Consider the following 22093-nt stretch of genomic DNA (forward strand, 5'->3'; position numbering starts at 1 on the left):
CCACTTTAGATGCCTCCTATAAGTGGAATCATCAGTATTTGTCCTTCTGTGACTGGTTTATTTTGCTCATCATAATGTGTACTCAGGGTCCATTCATGTTGTAGGATGTAGCAGAATTTCCTGTCTTTTAAAGGGTGAATAATATTCCATTATATGTATTCACGACATTTTGGTGATCCAGTCACCTGTTGAGGGACATTTAGGTTGTTTCCACCTCCTGGTTACTGTGAATTGTTGCTGCTGTGGACGTGAGTTGTACAAATATTCCTTTGAGTCCCTGCTTTCAATTCTTTTGGATGTATACCTAGACGTGAGATCACTGGTAGTTTGTTTAAACTTTTGAGAGGAATTACAATACTGTTTTCCACAGCAGTTGTACTGTTGCATAGTCCCACCAGAAATTGGCTTCAGTTTCTCCACATCCACACCAACACTTGTTATTTTCTGGTTTTGGTTTTTTATTGTTGTTTGTTTTGTTTTTTAAGATTTTTATTTTTTCTATTATGGTTAATTTACAATGTTCTGTCAGTTTCTGCTGTACAGCAAAGTGACCCAGTCATATGTGTGTGTGTGTGTGTATATGTATTCTTTTTCTCACATTATCCTCCATCATGTTCAAGTGACTAGTACCATGTGCTACATAGTAGGATCTCATTGTTTATCCACTGCCAGTGCAATAGTTTGCACCTGTTAACCCCAAACTCCCTGTCCATCACATGTTTTTTACAGTAGCCATCCTAATGAGGGCGAAGTGATGTCTCATTGTGGCTTTGATTTGCATTTGTCTGATGATCAGTGTATCTTTTCAAATGATGTTGAGCACCTTTGAAAAAATGTCTGTTCAAATCCTTTGCCCATTTTTTGAGTTATATAAGTCTGTTATTAAGCTGTAGGTTTTCTTTCTTTCTTTCTTTCTTTTTTTTTTTTTTTTTTGTCTTTGTCTTTTTAGGGCTGTACCCGTGGCATATGGAGGTTCCCAGGCTAGGGGTTGAATCAGAACTGCAGCTGCCAGCCTATACCACAGCCACAGCAATGCCAGATCCAAGCCTCATCTACAACCTACACCACAGCTCACAGCAATGTCGGATCCTTAACCCACTGAGCAAGGCCAGGGATCAAACCTGTGTCCTCATGGATGCTGGTGAAATTCGTTTGCAGTGAGCCATGACCAGAACTACTGTAAGTATTCTTTATATATTCTGGATATTAGCCCTTTATCAGAGCTGTAATTCGCACATATTTCTCCCATTGAGTAGGTTGCTTTTTACTCTGATGACTCTGTCCTTAGATGCACAAAAGTTTTTAAATTTGATATTGTGCCCTTTGCCTATGTTTTGTTTTTTGTCTGTGCTTTTGGTGTCCTGAGAAGAAATCTTTGCTAAGTCTAATGCCATGAAACTGTTCTCCTATATTTTCATCTAGGATTTTTATAGTTTTAGTTAGGTATTTAATCCATTTAGAGTTAGTCTTTGCCTGTGATGTAAGAGAAGGATCCAACTTCATTCTTTCGTATATGGAGATCCACGTTTCCTAATACCCTTGGTTGATGTGACTAGACTTGCCTTTCCCCACTGAGTGGTCTTGGCACCCTTATAAAGATCAGTTGACCATATGCACAAAGTTTTATTTCTGTGTTGACTTGGTGTATTTTTTATCTTCTTAATCCAAGGAGGAGGATCAGTTATCTCTGTTTAGCAGCCTGTACCAAGAATTTATGGTCAATAAGGTCTCTTTTTTTAAAAAATGAAAATTATAATACCTTTCCTACTTACTTTCCTTTTTTTTTAAAGTATTTATTCTTTTTTTTTTTTTTGGCTTTTTGCTATTTCTTTGGGCTGTTCCCACGGCATATGGAGGTTCCCAGGCTAGGGGTCTAATCGGAGCTGTAGCCACTGGCCTACGCCAGAGCCACAGCAACACGGGATCCGAGCCGCATCTGCAACCTACACCACAGCTCACGGCAACGCCAGATCGTTAACCCACTGAGCAAGGGCAGGGACCGAACCCGCAACCTCGTGGTTCCTAGTTGGATTTGTTAACCACTGCGCCACGACGGGAACTCCTTTTTTTTTTTTTTTTTTTTTTTTTTAACCTGAGGATCACGTGAGATGTTTAACATGTACAGAACTGGCTGCATAATTTGCAGGGCCCAGTATAAAATGAAAGTGTCATTTCAAGGTTGTTGACACTAAAGCATTAAACCAAGCAAAGACAGTTTGCACACCCATGAGTGTGAAAGCTTTTAGTCAGATGGGACAAAGCTATCTTGATGCACAGCCTAGTATAATTAGTATCATAATACTTGTTAATGTTTTGGAGGTTCATAAGAGAAAAAGAGGTCACTTGTGGTTGGTAAGTTCTGCATCTAGAAAGCAGTGGCTCTTAAACTGAGCTTTGGCAGAGTTAGTAAAACTTGTAGATAAGTGGCAACGGAGAGAATGGTAGGGAGCTGAAAAATATAGGACTGTGTTTAGAACAGTGAGTTCTGTAATTTAGTTAGTGGGTAAAGTGAGTATAGGAACATGAGCAATAAAGTTGGAGAGTTGAGTAGGAGATAGATTTTAGAAGGCTTTGAATCCTTGTCATCTGAGACTTCAGAAGCACTAGGGAGCCATTAACCTGATACTGTGAAATTTAGTTACTATCTGTCTCTACTTAGTGGAATGTGAGCTCTATAAGAGCAGGTATCTATATCTATAAATAGTATATCAAAGATATGTGTGAGATGCAGAGCAGGTATCCTATATATTGCAATTATGTGTATGTATATAATTGTTTTATGTATATGATAACATATACATATGATAAATGCTCTTATGGAGAATGTGTGTGTGTATATATATATACAGCATGTAGTTGGAGCTAAATAAAATATTTGTTAATTAATCAGTTTTATTAAACAGATAGGGAGAAAGTAGATCTATTTCCTGTGGGTTTTTTTGTTGTTTATTCATTTAGTCTGTATCTAAATTAATTTATTTAAATCTTGCGTGTTTAGGAGTTCTCTGATGGTGCAGTAGGTTAAGGATCCAGTGTTGTCATTGCACTGCCCACAGTGTGATCCTTGGCCCTGGAACTTCCACATACCATGGATGTGGCAAAAAAAAAAAAAAAAGAGGAGTTCCCACGGTGGTGCAGTGGGATTGGCAGTGTCTTGGAAGCAGTGGGGCACAGGTTTGATCAGAGTGGGTTGGGGATCTGGCATTGCCAAGGGGTGTCTTATGTCATAACTGTGGATTGGCTCTGAACCCTGGCATGGGAACTTCATGTGCTGCAGGGTGGCCAAAAAAAAAAAGAATTTGTAATTCATACCTCATGTAGAAAACATCTGCTGGCTAGCTTTATATATGCTTCCAGTTACTTTTTTCTTTTTTCTTTTTTCTTTTTGGTCTTTTTGTCTTTTAGGGCCACAGCATATGGAGGTTCCCAGCCTAGGGGTCCAACTGGAACTGTAGCTACCCACCAGCCTACTCCAGAGCCACAGCAATGCTGGATCTGAGCAACATCTACAACCTACACCACAGCTCACGGCAACACCAGATCCTCAACCCACTGAGCGAGGCCAGGGATTGAACCCGCATCCTCATGGATGATGGTCGGGTTTGTTAACCCCTGAGCCACAACAGAAATTCCCTGTTTCTAGTTACTTTAAGAAGATAGATTGAACACATCCTCACACCATGCACAAAAATAAATTTAAAATGGCTTAATGACTTAAACATAAGACACAACACCATAAATCTCCTAGAAGAGAACATAGGCATATCAAGAGAACATATCATAGTTCTCTGATATGAACTGTACAAATGTTTTATTAGGTTAGTCTTCCAACACAATAGAAATAAAAACAAAAATAAATAAATGGGACCTAATCAAACTTACAAGCTTTTGCACAGCAAAGGAAACCACAAATAAAACAAGGACACAACCTACAGAATGGGAGAAAATAGTTTCAGATGTTACAACCGATAAGGGCCTAATCTCCAGAATATACAAACAACTTATACAACTCCACAACAAAAAAACAACCAGAGTGAAAAATGAGCAGAAAACCTAAATTGACATTTCTCCAAAGAATACCAAAGACTCTCCAAAGAAAAATGGTCAGTAGGCACATGAAAAGATACTCAACATTGCAGATTATTATAGAAACACAGATTGAAACTACAGTGAGATACCACCTCACACAGGTCAGAATGGCCATCTTAATAAGTCTTCAAATATCAAGTGCTGGAGAGGGTGTGGAGAAAAGGAACCCTCCTACACTGTTGGAAATGTAAATTAGTACAACCACTACGAAAACAGTGTGGAGGTTCCTCAGAAAACTAAAAATAGAAATACCATATGATCTAGCAATCCCACTCCTGGGAATATATCCAGACAAAACTCTAATTCAAAAAGATATATGCACCTCTATAACAGCACTGTTCACAATAGCCAAGACATGGAAACAACCTAAATATCCATCAACAGATGAATGGATTAAGATGTGGTAAATATGCACAATGGAATACTACTCAGCCATAAAGAAGAACGAAATAATGCCATTTGCAGCAACGTGGATGCAACTAGAGATTCTCATACAAAGTGAAGTCAGAAAAAGAATGACAGGAGTTCCCGTCGTGGCGCAGTGGTTAACGAATCCGACTAGGAACCATGAGGTTGCAGGTTCGGTCCCTGCCCTTGCTCAGTGGATTAACGATCTGAGCTGTGGTGTAGGTCGCAAATGCGGCTCGGATCCCGTGTTGCTGTGGCTCTGGCGTAGGCTGGTGGCTCCAGCTCCGATTGGACCCCTAGCCCAGGAACTCCATATGCCGCGGGAGCGGCCCAAGAAATAGCAAAAAGACAAAAAAAAAGAAAAAGAATGACAAATACCATATAATATCGCTTATGTGTAGAATCTAAAATATGGCACAGATGAACCTATCTATAGAACAGAAAGAGATTCTCAGACCTAGAGAACAGACTTGTGGTTGCCAAGGGGGAGGTAGGCAGGAGTGGGATGGATTGGAAGTTTGGAGTTAGTAGATGCAAACTCTTACCTTTAGAATGGATAAACAATGAGGTACTACTGTATAGCACAGGGAACTATATCCACTCTCCTGGGATAGACTATGATGGAAAATAGTATTTTAAGAAAGAATGTGTGTGTGTGTGTGTGTGTATATATACACACACATATATGTATATATATATGACTTAGTCACATTGCTGTACAGCAGAAATTGGCACAACAGTGTAAATCAACAATAATAAAAAATCAGAATAAAGATTTAATATCAATAAAAATAAATTTTTTCACAGCTCTTGGAAAAAATAAGCTATTGGGGTGGAGCGATTTCCCATCTTTTGAGATTTTCAAAAATAAATGAATAATCACTCGATGATTGGATTATATCAGTGGTTCTCCACTGAGGCTGATTTCAAAACACAGGGAACATATTGCAATGTCTGGAGACTTTTTTTTTAGTTGTCACAGCTGGTGGGTGCTACTGGCATCTAGTGGGTAGAGGGTCAGGGATACTGTGAAACATCCTATACAATTGCACCCTCGCCCCACCCCAAATATAATTATCCAGCCCCAAATGTCAACAGTATCACATAGACCCTTAATCAAAAGGATTTTATAGTTCTTTATAATTCTGAAGTTGATTGTAAGTCCTCTCTTTTTCTGAAGGTAGGGAATTCCTTGAAAATCACTTTTGTGAGTTTCAAACTTCGCCTCATAACATTTTTATATCTTAATACCTATGCATTTTTACAATAATTAGAACAGCTTCTTCTCCTGCTGGGAACCCTATCGTTGTATCACAGTCACTGTAGAAAAGAGTTTCATTATCTCCAGGGAGAACTGGGAACAGTTTTATTGCTATTCCAGTTCCGTTAGAAACGTAGAAATTTATTATTATTTATTGTATTTTCGTAAAAAAGCCCGTATGGCTTAATACCCTGGAGGGAAACTTTGAGATCAGACCTTTTCAGACAACTTAAATGAAGATGACACTTGCCATTTTTATGAAATTGGAATTTTTATCAATAAATCTTTTTGAATACCAATGGTGTTATCGTTGTGACAGTTGAAATTAATTTCCTGCCCTTAGGCCTTAAATCTGGAAAGGCAGGTTTGTTCCCGTAGTGTATCAAGTTGCATTCCTTCGTGGGGAGCCCATCAGTTAGATTTTGTGCCCCCAGTCTGCTGTTTTCTTGTCTCAGTGGCCATTGCGCGTATCCCAGAAGTACACACCCAGTTAGCATTTTGTTTTCTCTAAACACAGGAGACCCGCTGCTAATAAAAATCTTAGTTTTCAAGATTTCGGAAGTAAATAGCTGTGTTCCAGTTATTTCTTAAGTCAGTGATTTTAGTGTGTTCAGTTATCGCTCGTCATCTCTTAATTTTGGTTCTGTTTTCTTGTAAATGATTTTTTATGGAAAAAAAGAATGAAAGTAGAATCATTTGAATTGGAGGAAAAACAATTTCCTGCCGAAGTAGGTAGAGCATTAGTATCCCCATCTTAGAGCTGAAGTAACAACCACGGCTTGGAACTAGCAGAAGAATTTTGTACACATAAATAAGCAGATAGCTGAATTTATCCTGCAGCTACATCTGTCGCGCTTTAGTAAGAGTTGGGGTTGCTCATCGTGTTGGTTTGTAGCTTGTTTCTCCTCCTTGGAATGTTGTCCTTTGCTTGATGATGTAGGTTGCACGTTTTTAGAGGATGAACAAAGTACTTAACTTCTCAGATAAAAAGCTTTGAAATACACAATGTTCTTACAAGGACTTTATATTCCCTTATCTTTAAATGATGTGGTGCATTTTTGTACTTGACATTGTCCTTAGAATCCTCTCAGTCTTTCGGCTCTTGTTAATAATTGGGATATGTAGGCAGAATTTTAAATAATGGCTAAATCCTAATCTTGGCTGCATTGCCTCTGAAGGGTGTTGTGTGTGCCTACCCCTTGAGTAGAACATGAAGGCAGTTTTGATTTCTAAAGAATTTATTTAGTAGGCAACCTGTTTCGTTTGTTTAGAAAGGTATGTACACTGTGCCTGTCTGCGGTATTCACAGAAGCTTGTGATCTCTGCTTTTGACCTCTGTCTTCATCTTTAAAAAAAAAAAAAAAAAAGGCAGTAGACAGCTCAGTGGCACTTTCTAGCCTGATTTTTCTGGCTCTTGATTTGCTTAAGTGATGTGCACATTGCATTGAACAGGAAGACACCATCAAGTCTGGGTAAATGGGTGTGCATTGATATTCTTCCATCTTGGTCTTTTGGGCACTTGCACTTTTTTAAAACGAGTCCAGCAGAATCTCTAGGTAAGAGTTTTTCAGATTATGACCAGTGCCTCAAATGACCATGTATGAGTATATTAAGTCATAACTGAAGATGACTCCATGGTATTATATGAAAAAATAACAAATACAACTCATAAAATTATTTGATAGTGGCTTTTATTCTGAAAGATGTGTTCTCATAATATTCCTAAGAGAGAGGTGTCAAAATATCTTACGTTTGCAACTGCATGCACCTAGTGGGAATTTAGCATTTGAATTTCCTGGTGGTTTCACCAGACTTTTAGCCTTGCTGTTTATTACGTAGTATGTTTGGAGATTCCTTAAATCAAAACACTCTTAATCTTGTATTTAAATGGCTTTTAGTAAAAGAAGAGTCCTCTTCCTTATGATTGTGCCTCCTGGTTCTTCGAAGCGTGAGGAGCCAGATAGCTTGATAAATGGTTGTTTGTGGAGTTTGTTCATTGGTTTGCTCGTTCAGTATTTAACAAATATTTATAAAGTATATCCTGTGCGTCAGGCACTTTGTTACAAGTTTCTCTGGTATCTTTCTTTAATCATTTCAGGACTGTTGAGAAATATTTTAATATCTCAAGATGGTGTTAAATTGGGATCATGTTTTTTCAAATAAGAAGCACCTGGCTCAGGGTGTCGTTCCACTCTGAGGCCACCTTGGGCGGCCAAGATCCCCGTCCTTAAGCTTGTAAGGATACGATGCTTGTGTAGCTGTTTCAGATGTTGTAACTGCTGCCTGCTGCCTGCCTGTCTAATTCCCCAGGTGATGAGGAGCGCTTCCTTGAGCCTCCACTCCCTGCTGAAGCACTTACAAACATCACCCTTTTCCCACCTGTCACCCACTGTACTAGATCCCTACTCACTTTAAACCATGTGAGTTGCTTACATGAGAGTTGTAAATTGTGTGTTTTATGTCATATTGTCATGGGCTTATTTAGCATGTGATCATGAAGTCACTTCTGTCTTAAAGCTGTTTTTAAATGTGTTTAAAACTATATCAAAATTCCAACTTTGGATACTATATAAATCGGCAAACAGATTGCCTCCTGTTATACGAATGAGGAAACTCATTACTCTTTTCATGTGGAGAGGTACTGCTGCCAGCCCTTCTGCTATCAGCAAGGCTTCTGAATTGCTTCTAACAGCAGTGGCTTGTGTTGTACCCAGCACAAGGCCACCTTACCTTAAGTCTCCTAATAGGTCAGTGGCAGAAGTGTAACTGGAGCATTGGTATGTAGCTTTAACATGAGACAGCAAAGCTTAAAAAGTTACATTTTGCTTTCTCTCTGTCCCCCCCCCTCTTTCTTTTTGCAGGCGTGGTGAACGTGCTGCTAACAACCCCACTTTGGGTGGTAAACACCAGACTGAAGCTGCAAGGGGCCAAATTTAGGAATGAAGACATTGTGCCGACCAACTACAGTGGTATCATTGGTGAGTGTCTCTTGGGTGAGTTCCTTTTAAAGGTTTTCTTTCCTCTTTGCACCTGGGATTTACTGCCGTAATAATGCTACATAACAGACAACCTCAGATCTCAGTATCCAACCGTAAGCCATTTATTTATTTAGCTCACGTGTCTGTGGACGGACAGGGATTTGACTCACCTAGGCTGACTCCAGCCCAAGACACTCAGCTCTCCTTGTCTGGGACCAGCTCTTCCTTTTCCTGAGACCAGCCTCAGCATCTTCTTCTCTTGGTGATGGCAAAAGCACAGGAGGACAAGCTCAATCATATAAGCATATTTCCAAGCCCCTATGTGCATGTCTGCTAACATCTGCTTGGCCAAAGCACAACCAATGGCCAGGCCCTGAGACCAAGGGGTAGGAGAGTATAGCCATGGAGTATATCCCATGGAGCAGAGGTGAGAGGGAATGAATGTTTCCCAAGAATAATCTGCTGCACCTTTTTTTTTTTTTCCTAGTGCTGTTGTTTGTGTTTTTTGCTTTTTAGGGCTACACCCTCAGCATGTGGAAGTTCCCAGGACTTTACAATAAATCGGAGCTGTAGCTGCCAGCCTACACTGCAGCCATAGCAATGGGGATCCGAGCCGCTGTCTGTCACCTACACCACAGCTCTTGGCAATGCCAGATCCTTAACCCACTGAGCAGGGCCAGGGATCAAACCCATATCCTCATGGATCCTAGTTGGGTTCATTAAGCGCTGAGCCACGGAAGAGAACTCCATGTGTTGTCTTTAGGTAAAGATAACAGATTAGTGTCTGATGTCTTTGAGCTTCTGCTTTTTCATAGTATCACATGGCCAGGTTCTCCCTTCCCATGTTTCCAACGTCAGTGAGAATAGTGGTTTTCTTATAAGGCAGTCTTCTCATAAAATGGACTCCAGAGAACTAGCTCATCGTTTTCTGTATTGGCCTTTGCTGTGAACCACATGGGTTATGTTGTTACAGTTCTGTGTAATACATAGTTTCCTGTGGTGGTGATAATTACTTAGGAAAATTTGACATGCTAACCCCAGATTTTTAGGAAGAGGAGTTGCCAAGATTGAAGTTGGTCTCTCAGTAACTTGGTGACTGTCAATATGTAATCATTATCCAAAAGCGGTTCACTGATTAACTTGCCCCTGAAATGTCATTGCAAGAAGGAAGTCTTGGAGTTCCCGTCATGGCTCAGTGGTTAACAAATCCGACTAGGAACCGTGAGGTTGGGGGTTCAATCCCTGGCCTTGCTCAGTGGGTTAAGGATCCGGCGTTGCTGTGACTGTGGTGTAGGCCAGCGGCTACAGCTCTGATAGATCCCTAGCCTGGGAACCTCCATATGTCATGGGTGTGGCCCTAGAAAAGCCAAAAAAAAAAAAAAAGAAGAAGGAAGTCTTGATAGAGTCAGTATGGTTTGTGTTCTGGGTACATTGTCTTCTCTAGTTAGGGCTTGTTATCAAAGGTCCTTGGTTTCTTGCTTAGATGCTTTTCACCAGATCATTCGTGATGAAGGGATCTCGGCTTTATGGAACGGCACGTTTCCCTCGTTGCTGTTGGTCTTCAATCCTGCCATCCAATTCATGTTCTATGAAGGTTTAAAACGGCAGCTTTTAAAGAAACGAATGAAGGTAATCCCTGACTTTGAAAGCAGCACATAATCCCTGACACCTTCTTGCTGGTTCAGTTGATGAAGTTCGTTCTTTCTTTGCTTCCAGCTTTCCTCTTTGGATGTGTTCATCATTGGTGCGATAGCCAAAGCCATTGCCACCACGGTCACCTATCCCATGCAGACAGTACAGTCAATTCTGAGGGTGAGTGCTGGGGTTCTCCCTGCATTTAGTTAAACAACATTCTCTTTTTTTTTTTTTTTTGCTTGTTGTAGGACCGCATGTGAGGCATATGGAAATTCCCAAGCTAGGGATTAAATTGGAGCTGCAGCCACTGGCCTACACCACAGCCACAGCAGGATCCGAACCTCATCTGTGACCTACACCATAGCTCACCGCAACACCAGATACTTAACCCACTGAGCAAGGCCAGGGATCAAACCCACCTTCTCATGGATCATGGATACCACCTGGGTTTGTTACTGCTGAGCCACAACAGGAACTCCCAGCCAAACAACATTCTAAAATGCATGGTTTTTCTCTTTAAAGCAATGTTATTAAAGCAGTGAAGTAGTCACCTCCTTGACCAAAACATTCCTCACCAGTTTTTTTTCATTGTTTGATATTTTGCTAACCATTCTGGTTATCAGTTGTTTTCCTCTTTGGTTTGGAATGAAGTTTACTTTTGCAGTTTCTTAGGTAACATGGTATCTTAGAAATCCCAAATATTGAGGAAGGTTCTTTAAGGACCTCAGAAAATAGAAGTTTGCTTCCTTCTCATTCAAGTTGATTTGCTTGGTGCCCAGGGTAGAGTATCCTTTATAAAATCAGAGGCTGATTCCTTTGGTTCATTCAGGAGGAATTCGTGATTTAGTTTTTCTAAAGAACTTTCACATTTCTAGTCTTTCATTCATTCAGTTATTTATTCATTGAGATATTTTTCTTAAGCACCCACTCTGTGTAAGGAGCTGGGTGAACATGTTGAATAAGAGAATCATAGGTCCTGGTGGAGTTCCCATCATGGCGCATCAGAAACGAATCTGACTAGGAACCATGAGGTTGCGGTTTGATCCCTGGCCTCGCTCAGTGGGTTAAGGATCCGGCGTTGCTGTGAGCTGTGGTGTAGGTCACAGACATGGCTCGGATCCGGCATTGCTGTGGCGGTGGCGGTGGCGGTGGCTGGCAGCTGTAGCTCCAATTTGATCCCTAGCCTGGGAACCTCCATATGCCTTGAGAGCGGCCTTAAAAAAAAAAAAAAAAAGAAAAAGAATCATAGGTCCTGCCCTTATGGAGGTTGGTTAACGGAGGAGAGAATGAACAGGTGAATGAACACAGTACATGAGTGGTTGCAAACTGAGGAAAGAGCTATAAAGGAAGTGAACAGCATCTACAGTTTAGTGGTGAGGGGCATGGTGGGGGACTTCTTAGATGGCCTAACTGGGGATGGGCTCCTCTGAGGAGCCATAAGTGAATCAAGACTTGAAAGGAAAGGTACAGCCATGCAGAGAGCAGAGGAAAGAGCATTCCAGGTAGAGGGAACCTAGTGTGCCCAGGGGTTCGTAAATCTTTTACTTTTTTTTTTTTTTTTTTTTTGCTTTTTGCTTTTTTTAGAGCTTCACCCATGGTGTATGGAAGTTCCCAGGCTAGCGGTCAAATTGGAGCTATAGCTTTTGGCCTGCACTATAGCCACAGCAGCACAAGATCTGAGTCTCCTCTTCGACCTACACCAGGGCGTATGGCGACGCTGGATCCTTAACCCACCGAGTGGGGCCAGGGATCAAACCCGAGTCGTCATGGATACTAGTCGTGTTCATTACTGCTGAGACATGACAGGAACTCCCAGTCATATCTTCTTAAAGGACTGGAAGCCATATCATCAATATCTAAATATTCAATGTGGGCATGCCTTTTCTTTTGAGGTAGAATTTTCCCCATGATTCTCTATAAAATGAAAATTCTCATGCTTGCTTCATTGAAAAAAATATTTCTTTGTTTTATTGAAAAAAATTTTCTTTCTTTTTTTTTTTTTTTTTAATTTTGCCAGGCCCTTGGCATGCAGAAGTTTTTTTTTTTTAATTTTGCCAGGCCCTTGGCATGCAGAAGATTGAACCCAAGCCCCAGCACTGACAATGCCAGATCTTTAACCTACTGTTCCACCAAGGGAATGACCTGAAAAAAAAAATTTTCTTATTTTCACTTATTTCATCGAACTATGTCATTTATTTCATTGAAAAATAGAGGATTAATGAAATCTCCATACTAATTGGGTATTTTTATTACGGTATGCTATAAGATGTTATTCCAGGAGTTCCCGTTGTGGCACAGAGGAAACGAATCTGACTGGGAACCATGAAGTTATAGGTTTGATCCCTAGCCTCGCTCAACGGGTTAAGGATCTGGTGTTGCCTTGAGCTGTGGTGTAGATCACAGATGCGGCTCAGATCCTGTGTTGGTCTGACTGTGGCTTAGGTTGGCAGCTACAGCTCCGATTGGACCCCTAGCCTGGGAACCTCCATATGCCACAGGTGCGGCCCTAAAAAGACAAAAAAAAGATGTTACTCCAACATAATTTCCTCTGCAAGTGGAAATTAAGATAAAGCAGTAACAGGAGTTCCCGTTGTGGCTCAGTCGTAATGAACCTGACTAGTATCCATGAGGACTCGGTTCGATCCCTGGCCTCGATCAGTGGGTTAAGGATGTGGTGTAGGCTGGCGGCAGCAGCTGTAATTCGATCCCTGGCCTGGGAATTTCTATATGCTGTGGGTGTGGCCCTAAAAAAAAAGACCAAAAAAAAAAAAAGAAAGAAAGAAAGAAAGAAAAGAAAGCAGTAGCAAACAGTAATTACCTTTTTTCCTTCCTCCCCAGTTTGGACGTCACAGACTAAACCCAGAAAACAGAACACTGGGGAGTCTTCGGAACGTTCTCTATCTTCTGCACCAACGAGTGAGGTGAGCTTTGGAGATGTTCCACATTCTGTCCTCCCTTGTCACCACCGTCTCTGCCGGGAAGTGGATTTGCTTATCTTGCACTTCTGCCTTGGCAGTGCCAGCCTAGAAACCTCTCTCTTGGCTGCCATGCCCAGACGTTTCTCACTTGAGGGGCTTAGTGACGTGCGAAAGCATTTCAGGGAATTATGGCTGTTTTCAGGTCCTTATTGTGTGTTGGTGACAAATATCCAGGACTCCTTTAAAAAGTGAGCCCTCCTCTGAAATCCTGCTATTTGCAACAACAGGGATAGACCTTACAGGTTTTTTGTTAAGTGAAGGAACTCAGGCAGAGAAAGACAAATACCATGTGACGTCACTCATCTGTGGCATCTACAAACAAGCAAACGCATTGAGGCAGGAAACAGGTGAGTGGTTTTACCCGAAAGGAAGAGGGTTCGAGGGTGGCCAAAATGGGTGAAAGGAGTCCGCTATGTGGCAGTAATGCTGGCTGCTGGACTTCTGGTGGTCGCTGTGTCACGTATGCAGATGCCAGTTTATAGTGCCGTACCCCTGAAACATATAATTGAAAAGAGAAAGAGACCTCTCTTGTAATGTAACGCAGAGGCCATCATTAGTGGAACTTGCCTGTGACCTCTGGAAGGCAGAAACAGGCAGCTGTTAGAGAGTACTAGTCACAGCAGGAAAGGAGGAGGAAGGAGGGGGTTTCACAGTGATCATCCTCCCGAAGGCAACAGCGGCGATGAGGACGAGAGGAGCTCACACCTCTGAGTATTTGCTCTGTGGCAGACACTGACCAGATGCTCTCCGTGGTTAATGCCGCTTCATCCTAACAGTAGCCCTGCACGACAGGTACCGTTGTCATCCCCCACCTCATTTAAAGCAGCTGACCAGGAGTTCCCATTGTGGCTCCGAGGTAACGAACCCAACTAGTATCCATGAGGACGCGGGTTTGATCGCTCCGTGGGTTAAGGATCCAGTGTTGCCATGAGCTGTAGTGTATTTTGCAGATGCAGCTCAGATCTGGCGTTGCTGTGGTTGTGGTGTAGGCCAGCAGCTCTAGCTCCGATTTAGCCCATAGCCTGGGAGCCTCCATAAGCTGCGGGTGTGGCCCTAAAAAGACAGAAAGGAAGGGAAGGAAGGGAGAGAGAGAGAGAGAAAGAGAGAGAGAGAGAGAGAGGAAGAAAAGAAAAAAGAAAAGAAAGACCCTTAGGGAAGTCAGATTAGTCAGGGCACCTTTGAGGCAAAAGCTGCTATAACCCTATTACTGTTCCTAGATGTCAGATATTTTGAAAATAAATTTATTATGAACATAGAATGTGTTTGGGATAAAAAATAAAATAAAATATAAAGAAATAGTATGAAGTCAAAATAAATGCTCACCATACCAATGTTGGCAAGAATATGAAACAATTAGAACTTGCCTATGCTGGTGGGAATTTGGAATGGCACAACCACTTTGGAAAGCAGTTTGGCATATTCTTAAAAAATTAAACATACATCTACTATAGACCCAACCATTTCCATTCGAAGTATTTACCCAAGAGAAACAAAATAGGTCCGCACAAAGACCTATACGTAAGTGTTAATAGCAGCTTTGTTTGTAAGAGTTGAAAACTGGAAACATCCCAAATGTCCAACATCACATGAGTAGATACAAGTTGCAGTGTATCTGTATGGTGGAATACTACTCAGAAATGAAAAAGAAAGAATTATTGGTACACGCACCAACGCGGATGGATCTCAAAATATCATGCTGAGTGAAAAGTCGGACAAAAAAGAATTCATGATTCCATTTATATAAAACTTGGAAAATGCAGATAACCTACAGTGACAGAAAACAAATCAGTGGTTGCCTGGGGTCAGAGTAGGTGGAGGGAAGGAGTAATTGCACAGGGATGTGGGGATGCTTTTGGGGGTGATGGAAATTTCACTGCCCTTGAATGAGGTGCTGGTTTCCTGGGTGTACCCATCAGTCGGAGCTCATCAAACTGAGCCCATCAAACTGAACTCTATCTAATTTAAACTTCAGTAAAGCTAAAAATATGTGCGTACTACTCTGTTTTCTCTCTTCCTATCTCTTTTCCAAGAGGTAGTCACTGTTAAGAAAAAGTATTATATATTACCAGAATAATTAATGTATAAAATATATATTTTGGATATTCATTTTTATATAAGTGGGGTCATATGGTAGTACTGTTTTGCAGTTTGCCTTTTTGTAAACTGAATGGCACACACAATCTTTCACATCAATAGCTATGGATCTATCTAATTTTTTAAAATGAGTAGCTTGTCTTTTGTTACATAATATGCCATAATTTATTGACCAGTACAGTTGTGATGAATATTTAGTTCATTTCTAGGTTTTTGCCTCTACAAGCATTGACAAATGAATAGTCCATAAATTTAGCTTTGTACAGCTGAATTATTATAATTGTAGAGAAAATTCCTTGAGGTACAATGATTTGGTTAAGAAATTTGAATATACAAAATTTTAATAGGTATTGCCATATGGACCAAAAAAAGTGATACCAATTTCCATTTCTGTCAGCATTAGGAGAGTTAAGAAAGATGTAATTAAGAAAGTTAAGGAGTTCCTGTCATGCCTCAGGTAATGAACCCAACTAGTAACCATAAGGACGTGGGTTCGATCCCTGGTCTTGCTCAGTGGGTTAAGGATCTGGTATTGCTGTGAGCTGTGGTATAGGTTGCAGACAAGCCTTGGATATGGGGTTGCTGTAGCTGTGGCAAAGGCTGGCAGCTGCAGCTCCAATTCGACCCCTAGCCTGGGAACTTCCACATGCCTCGGGTGCAGCCCTAAAAAGACAAAAAAAGTGAATGTGGAAGGGTGACTGTATTCCCATTTTTGCAGATCAGGAAACAGATTTAGAGAAAGCAAGTGACTTGCCCAATGCCAGTCCAGTCAGATGGAGGCAGAGCCAGGCGTTCAAACTCATGCTCAATAAGCACTCAGGAACTTATTACTGAACGAATGAAGAGCTTTCATTGGTCCATGTTCTACAATGATGGAAAAACCTGTGCTGTTCAGTAGGATTGCCACTAACCACATGTGGCTATTAAGCACTTGAAATACGGCCAGTACAGAACCTTAATTTTTAATTATTTAAATTTGTCAGTGTGGCTAGAAGCTACCATATTGGACAGTGTGGTATATCATTCCAGGCCTCTCCAAACTTTTGATTGATTAAGAACATTTGAAGTGCAGAGTTGCCTAGTGGCTCAGTGGGTTAAGGATCCAGCATTGTCATGGCTGTGGCTCTGGTTACTACTGTGGCAAGGGTTCAACCCTGACCCAGGAACTTTGCATGCTGCAGGTGCGGCCAAAAAAAAGAAAAAAAAAAAGAACAACACTTGAAGTGCGTGTTAAAATACAGATTCATGGAGTTCTCGTCAGGTACAATGGGATTAGCCGCATCTCTGCAGCACTGAGATACAAGTTCAGTCCCAGTAGCTGCCCTGTAGGTCACAACTGTGCCTAGAATCTGATCCCTAGCCCAGGAACTCCACATGCTTCAGGGTGGCCAAAATAAATAAATAAATACACTTTCCCTCTGGGGTGGGGCCTGGGCCTGGCAATCCTCATTTCTAAACAGCCCCTGGTGATTCCGATGGGAGTAGGTGTAAAGAAAATCTATGCTACTGTATATATTTCCTTTACTGCTCACACAGAAAATTTCACTTTGCATTTCTGGTCACCAAATGTGAGGGAGGCTTCCCACACCAAGCAGTTCTGTGTGACACCAGCTGGGTGTCCTGTGATTTAACTCAATTCTGTCACCATCTACTTGAAGATAGCATTAGATCCCACAGGTTGGTGAAGGCTCGGTCCCATGATACTGACCCCCATTTCAGATGAAAACCACAAGAAGTAGCCTCCCAAGTTACTTGGCAACAAATCGGAGGTTGCAGTGACCTCCTTCCTCCCTTGGATTTGGTTGTTTGCTAGAGCAGCTCACAGAACTCAGGAAACACTGCATTTACCAGTTTGTTAAAGGGTGTGATAAAGCATACAGATGAATAGCCAGATAATGAGATCTGGGAGGGCCCCAAGAATAGGAGCTGCTATCCCCGTGGAGTTGGGGTGCATCACCAACGTGGAAACTCTCTGAACCTCCTCCTTTGGGGATTTTTATGGCGCCTTCATAGCATAGGCATGATCCATCATTAACTCCCTTTCCAGCCCCTCCCCTCTCTGGAGAATAGTGGGTGGGGCTGAAAATTCCAAGCTACTAATCAGGCGGGGTCTTTCTGGTTATCAGCCCCATCCAGCACCCCACCAAGAGTCACCTCTTTAGAACAAAAGACACTGCTATCACCCAGGAAATTGAGGGACTTAGGAACTCTTTGTCAGGAACTAGGATCAAAGACCAAATATGAAATGAAGAAATGCTCCTAGTGCTCTTATCACTTAGGAAATTACAAGGGTTTTAGGAGCTCTGTGCCAGGAACTAAGGACAGAGACTGCTATATATTTTTTTTCTATTAACTCACAGAAGACCTCACCTTGAGAGATAACTGAGGTAGACTTTTCGGATTCCTTGGAGGAACATAATTTAAGTTAGTCAATGAACTAGAGATTCATGGGTCAAGACTTACCACATGATTTGCTCCAAATAATAGGTTTCACACAGAGCAAATATATAAAATAATAGCATCTGAATGGAACATTTGATTATAGCTTTAAAATCTCAGTCTGCGTGTTTTGAATAGCCCTAGAGTTGCTGATGAATTAGCACGAAATTAATTCGGGAGATTAATTCGTGGCTAGGATTTGGCAATTTCATTACTGTGGCCTGGGTTCAAGCTCTGGCCTGGTAACTGAGATCCACGTCAAGCCGCTGCATGCTGTGGCAAAAATAAATAAATAAAGATTCATTCACTCTCAGCAAGTAGCTTTGGCAATACCACTTACTCAGAACTCCTGGTTCTAGCTGAAGCATCCTTCTCTGTGGTTAGAGCAGTGTTTCTAAAGGGCTGGTTTCCAGGTCAGCCTCCTCATCTTCATCACTGGGAGCTTGTTAGAAATGCGGATTCTTGAGTCTCATCCCAGACTTAATGAATCAGAAACTCTGTATCTGGGACCTCGCAATCTGTGGGTCACTAAGGCTTTCAGGTAATTCTGATGTACACTAAATTTGAGAACCACCAGGTTAGAAGATCAAATGTGGGAAGACTCAGAATTGGAGAGCTTTTCATTTCTATTACTTTCTTTAGTTCTGTTGAGACTAAAACAATCTAAATCAGTTGGCAGCTCTCCTATCATTTAGGGCTGTTAGGTTGAAGTAATTGAGTTGGAAGAACCTTGAAGTCAAGATCTAAAAGTTCTTTGTTAGGAGTTCCTGTTATGGCTCAGCAGAAGCAAATCTGACTAGTAGGACGCAGGTTCAATCCCTGGCCTCGCTCAGGATTAAGGATCCAGCATTGCCATGAGCTGTGGTGTAGGTTCCAGATGCAGCTCAGATCTGATATTGTTGTAGCTGTGGCGTAGGCCAGCAGCTACAGCTCCAATTCCACCCCTAACCTGGGAACCTCCATATATCGTGGGTGTGGCCCAAAAAAGACCAAAAAAAAAAAAAAAGTTCTTTGTTAGATCCCAGATTTTGGCATTTAAATGGTTTTAGGATTTTAGGATCTATACCCTAGCTGTGGGATATTGTCAGTATTCCTCCAGGTAATGGTAACTATGAAGAAATACGAAATGTTTATCAGTCCCCAAATACCTTTAAAGATTAGAAGTACTTAAACAGCAGAAGTCTGTTAATATCTATGGAGTTCCCATCATGGTGCAGTGGAAGCAATCCGACTAGGAACTGTGAGGTTGCGGGTTCGATCCCTGGCCTTGCTCAGTGGGTTAAGGATTTGGCGTTGCCATGAGCTGTGGTGTAGTTCACAGACATGGCTTGGATCCCACGTTGTTGCGGCTGTGGTGTAGGCCGGCGGCTGTAGCTCAGATTAGACCCCTAGACTGGGAACCTCCATAGGCTGTGGGTACGTCCCTCAAAAGCAAAAAAAAAAAAAAAAGTCTGTTAACCTATTGCTTGTTTTGATCCCAAAGACAAACCTTTTCAAAATAGTGTATTTCTTTGTTACAGGAGTTGATTTTTATAAAGAAAACCCTTTGTTTTTTTCATTCCTCTTCCCTTGCAGGCGTTTTGGAATAATGGGACTCTACAAAGGCCTTGAAGCCAAACTGCTACAGACAGTCCTCACTGCTGCTCTCATGTTCCTCGTTTATGAGAAACTGACGGCTACCACCTTCATGGTCATGGGGCTGAAGAGGGCGAGCAAGCACTGAGAAATGCCTTCCACCGCCCAGCTCGGAGATGCTCAGGATGGGGGGTCCCTTCTGTGTGAAGAGAAGCGATTCTCCTCTTACTCCCTCCTCCCCCTGAGAACTTCACCCTCATTGGCTTGAAGTGTGTCTAAGGTTAAACAGGGAGTATAGCCAGCGTGAGCTATTACCAACTTGATTTTTGTGATGGGTGCTTGAATTTTGTGGGGAGATTGGACCAATGGCCACCTGAAAAGAAAATATTATTGAGAACCTAAAAGTGAAAGTTTATGCCGGTTTAATTGATTTTCTGGAGAGGAATAGACTGTTGCTCTCATGTAATATTTTCCAGTAAAAATGTTTCCTAAATGTATCAGCTGTTCTCTTTCCCTAGACCCTTCCCCACCCCAGGTTCTAGGACAAATTTGCTACTATATCGTATACTTTGTATGTCTTCATGTTGGTATATGGGCATGGCTTTATTCTTGCTGGGCTTAAGAAAAGATGTCTTCTTTAGTATGTGAGCTATTTATTTTGTGGGGGAAATGAAAATTATTAATCCCAAATGATTCTCTTATAAACTATTTGTAAACATCCCTTATTCTTCAGTATTTGACGTAATTAAAAAATGCCTATTTTGAGTCAACCTTTTCATCACCAAACCTGAGGTTTTATGTTCATCCGTATAGGTCCCAATAAATTGTCAGCACAAAAGATATTCTTAAACATTGCCCCTTATTATAGTATTACATTGTGTTTATAACCAGCTGGTAGAAAAAAACCAAGGAAAAGGGAGGGGGAGCAATACCTTGTTTAGGTTCTGGATTATCTTCTTTGACACACTCTTGGTATATTTGGCGACTACACGTCTGATTGAGGTTATTTCTATTTGGAAACATTCCTTAGTGTCCTGCTTCTCAAAGTGTGGTGCCTCAAGCAGTAGCATTGACGTCACCTGGGAGCTCTTTGGCCATGTGGCCCAGACCTTCTGAATCACTCTGCATTTTAACAAGACACCCAGGTAATTTGTACTTACAGTAAAGTTTAAGAGACCTTAGAGCCCCTGGCCCCACAGAAGATACAGTTGCTTCCAATTCTAGAAACCAAGACAAAGATTGTTCTCAAAGGAAATATAGACGGATGAATTCAAACAAGCTCTGGAAAAAAACTAGGAGTCCCATGTTACCATTTACTTTCACCTCATATAGCACACGTTAAGTTAGTAGGACTTAAAAGTCCTACTGTGGCACAGCGGAAACAATCTGACTAGCATCCATGAGGACGTAGGTTCAATCCCTGGCCTCACTCAGTGGGTTAAGGATCTGGCGTTGCCGTGAGCTATGGTGTAGGTCGCAAGCTCAGATCTGGCGTTGCTGTGGCTGTGGTAGAGGCTGGCAGCTACAGTTCCGACCCGACCCATAGCCTGGGAACCTCCACATGCTAAGGGTGCAGCCTTAAAAAAAGAAAACAAAGTCGGTATGACCAGGAATGAATTTAGACATCTCAAGGCACTCAAGCAAACAACTCTCTTGATGTTAGTAGAACAACAGCTCTTTGGGTTCTTATGACTTAGTTCTTTTGGGTTTTGTTTTGTTTTTTTAATGATTTTTATTTTTTTCCATTATAGCTGGTTTATAGTGTTCTGTCAATTTTCTACTGTACAGCAAGGGGACCCAGTCACACACACACATATACATGCCTTTTTCTCACATTATCATGCTCCAGCGTAAGTGACTAGATAACAGTTCCCAGTGCTGTACAGCAGTTATGACTTAGTTTTTGTCCCTCTAACAACATGACCGTTTTTTTCTTTTGTATCTAATTCAGTCAGAATCAGAGCGAGTAATAATGAAATGTCTCTGGGCTCCAGTGTGTAAGTTCAGTTTGGAGAGGGGAAATCTCTACTCCCTCTCATCCCTGCGGTGATTTCAGAATACATGGCTGTTAAACTAGTAATAATCGAGAGATCATTGTGTTGTTCTAGAAAACAAGAATGAAGAAGAACTAATAATCCGGGAACTAGACTGAACTCTCTGCTATTTAAGTGAAAGAACCGAAGACGGAGAATTGACCCCATTGCTACTTTTTATTTTGTGTTAAGGTTTGTGTGCATCTGTGGCGAGGCTTGGGTGGGGAGCACAGGAGGAGGAGGATCATAACGGTGCCACGTGTGTGCTTTTGTTATTTTAATGATGCTGCTCGCTTTGGAGCTTTCATTTTGAGCTCAGGGTATTGCGGGTTGTTAGGATGGTAAAATAATTTCCAAGTCAAGTTACAGTTATATTAGATGCTTATGATGTGAGAATGTATTTGATGTTTCTTTTTTTCCGATTTTATAAGGGGACAATTTCATACTGAGGTTTTATATTCCCTATGGCAGCTTACAGCCTCACTCCATAGTTGAAACTAGGTCATGACTCAGCCAGTTTTGTAACCTTTGGTTATAATTAATAAGTTACTTGAGAAAACTAAGGAGCTGAAGGTTACTATGGAAATGGATTTTTTTTTCTTT

General features: G+C 41.4%; 1 protein-coding gene across 1 annotated transcript in view; it reads left to right on the plus strand.

The window, feature by feature from the left end:
- The window catches only part of SLC25A17 (solute carrier family 25 member 17), a 47343-nt gene extending 27044 nt beyond the window's left edge, over positions 1 to 20299 (plus strand). The window contains exons 5-9 of the mRNA XM_003126004.4: positions 8620 to 8736; positions 10220 to 10365; positions 10453 to 10548; positions 13210 to 13292; positions 19458 to 20299. Coding sequence (XP_003126052.1) covers positions 8620 to 8736; positions 10220 to 10365; positions 10453 to 10548; positions 13210 to 13292; positions 19458 to 19605 — 590 coding nt within the window. The 3' untranslated portion in view covers positions 19606 to 20299. The remainder of the gene's footprint in view (positions 1 to 8619; positions 8737 to 10219; positions 10366 to 10452; positions 10549 to 13209; positions 13293 to 19457) is intronic.

This window comes from Sus scrofa, chromosome 5 (genome assembly GCF_000003025.6).
Source record: "Sus scrofa isolate TJ Tabasco breed Duroc chromosome 5, Sscrofa11.1, whole genome shotgun sequence".
Lineage (NCBI taxonomy): Eukaryota > Metazoa > Chordata > Mammalia > Artiodactyla > Suidae > Sus > Sus scrofa.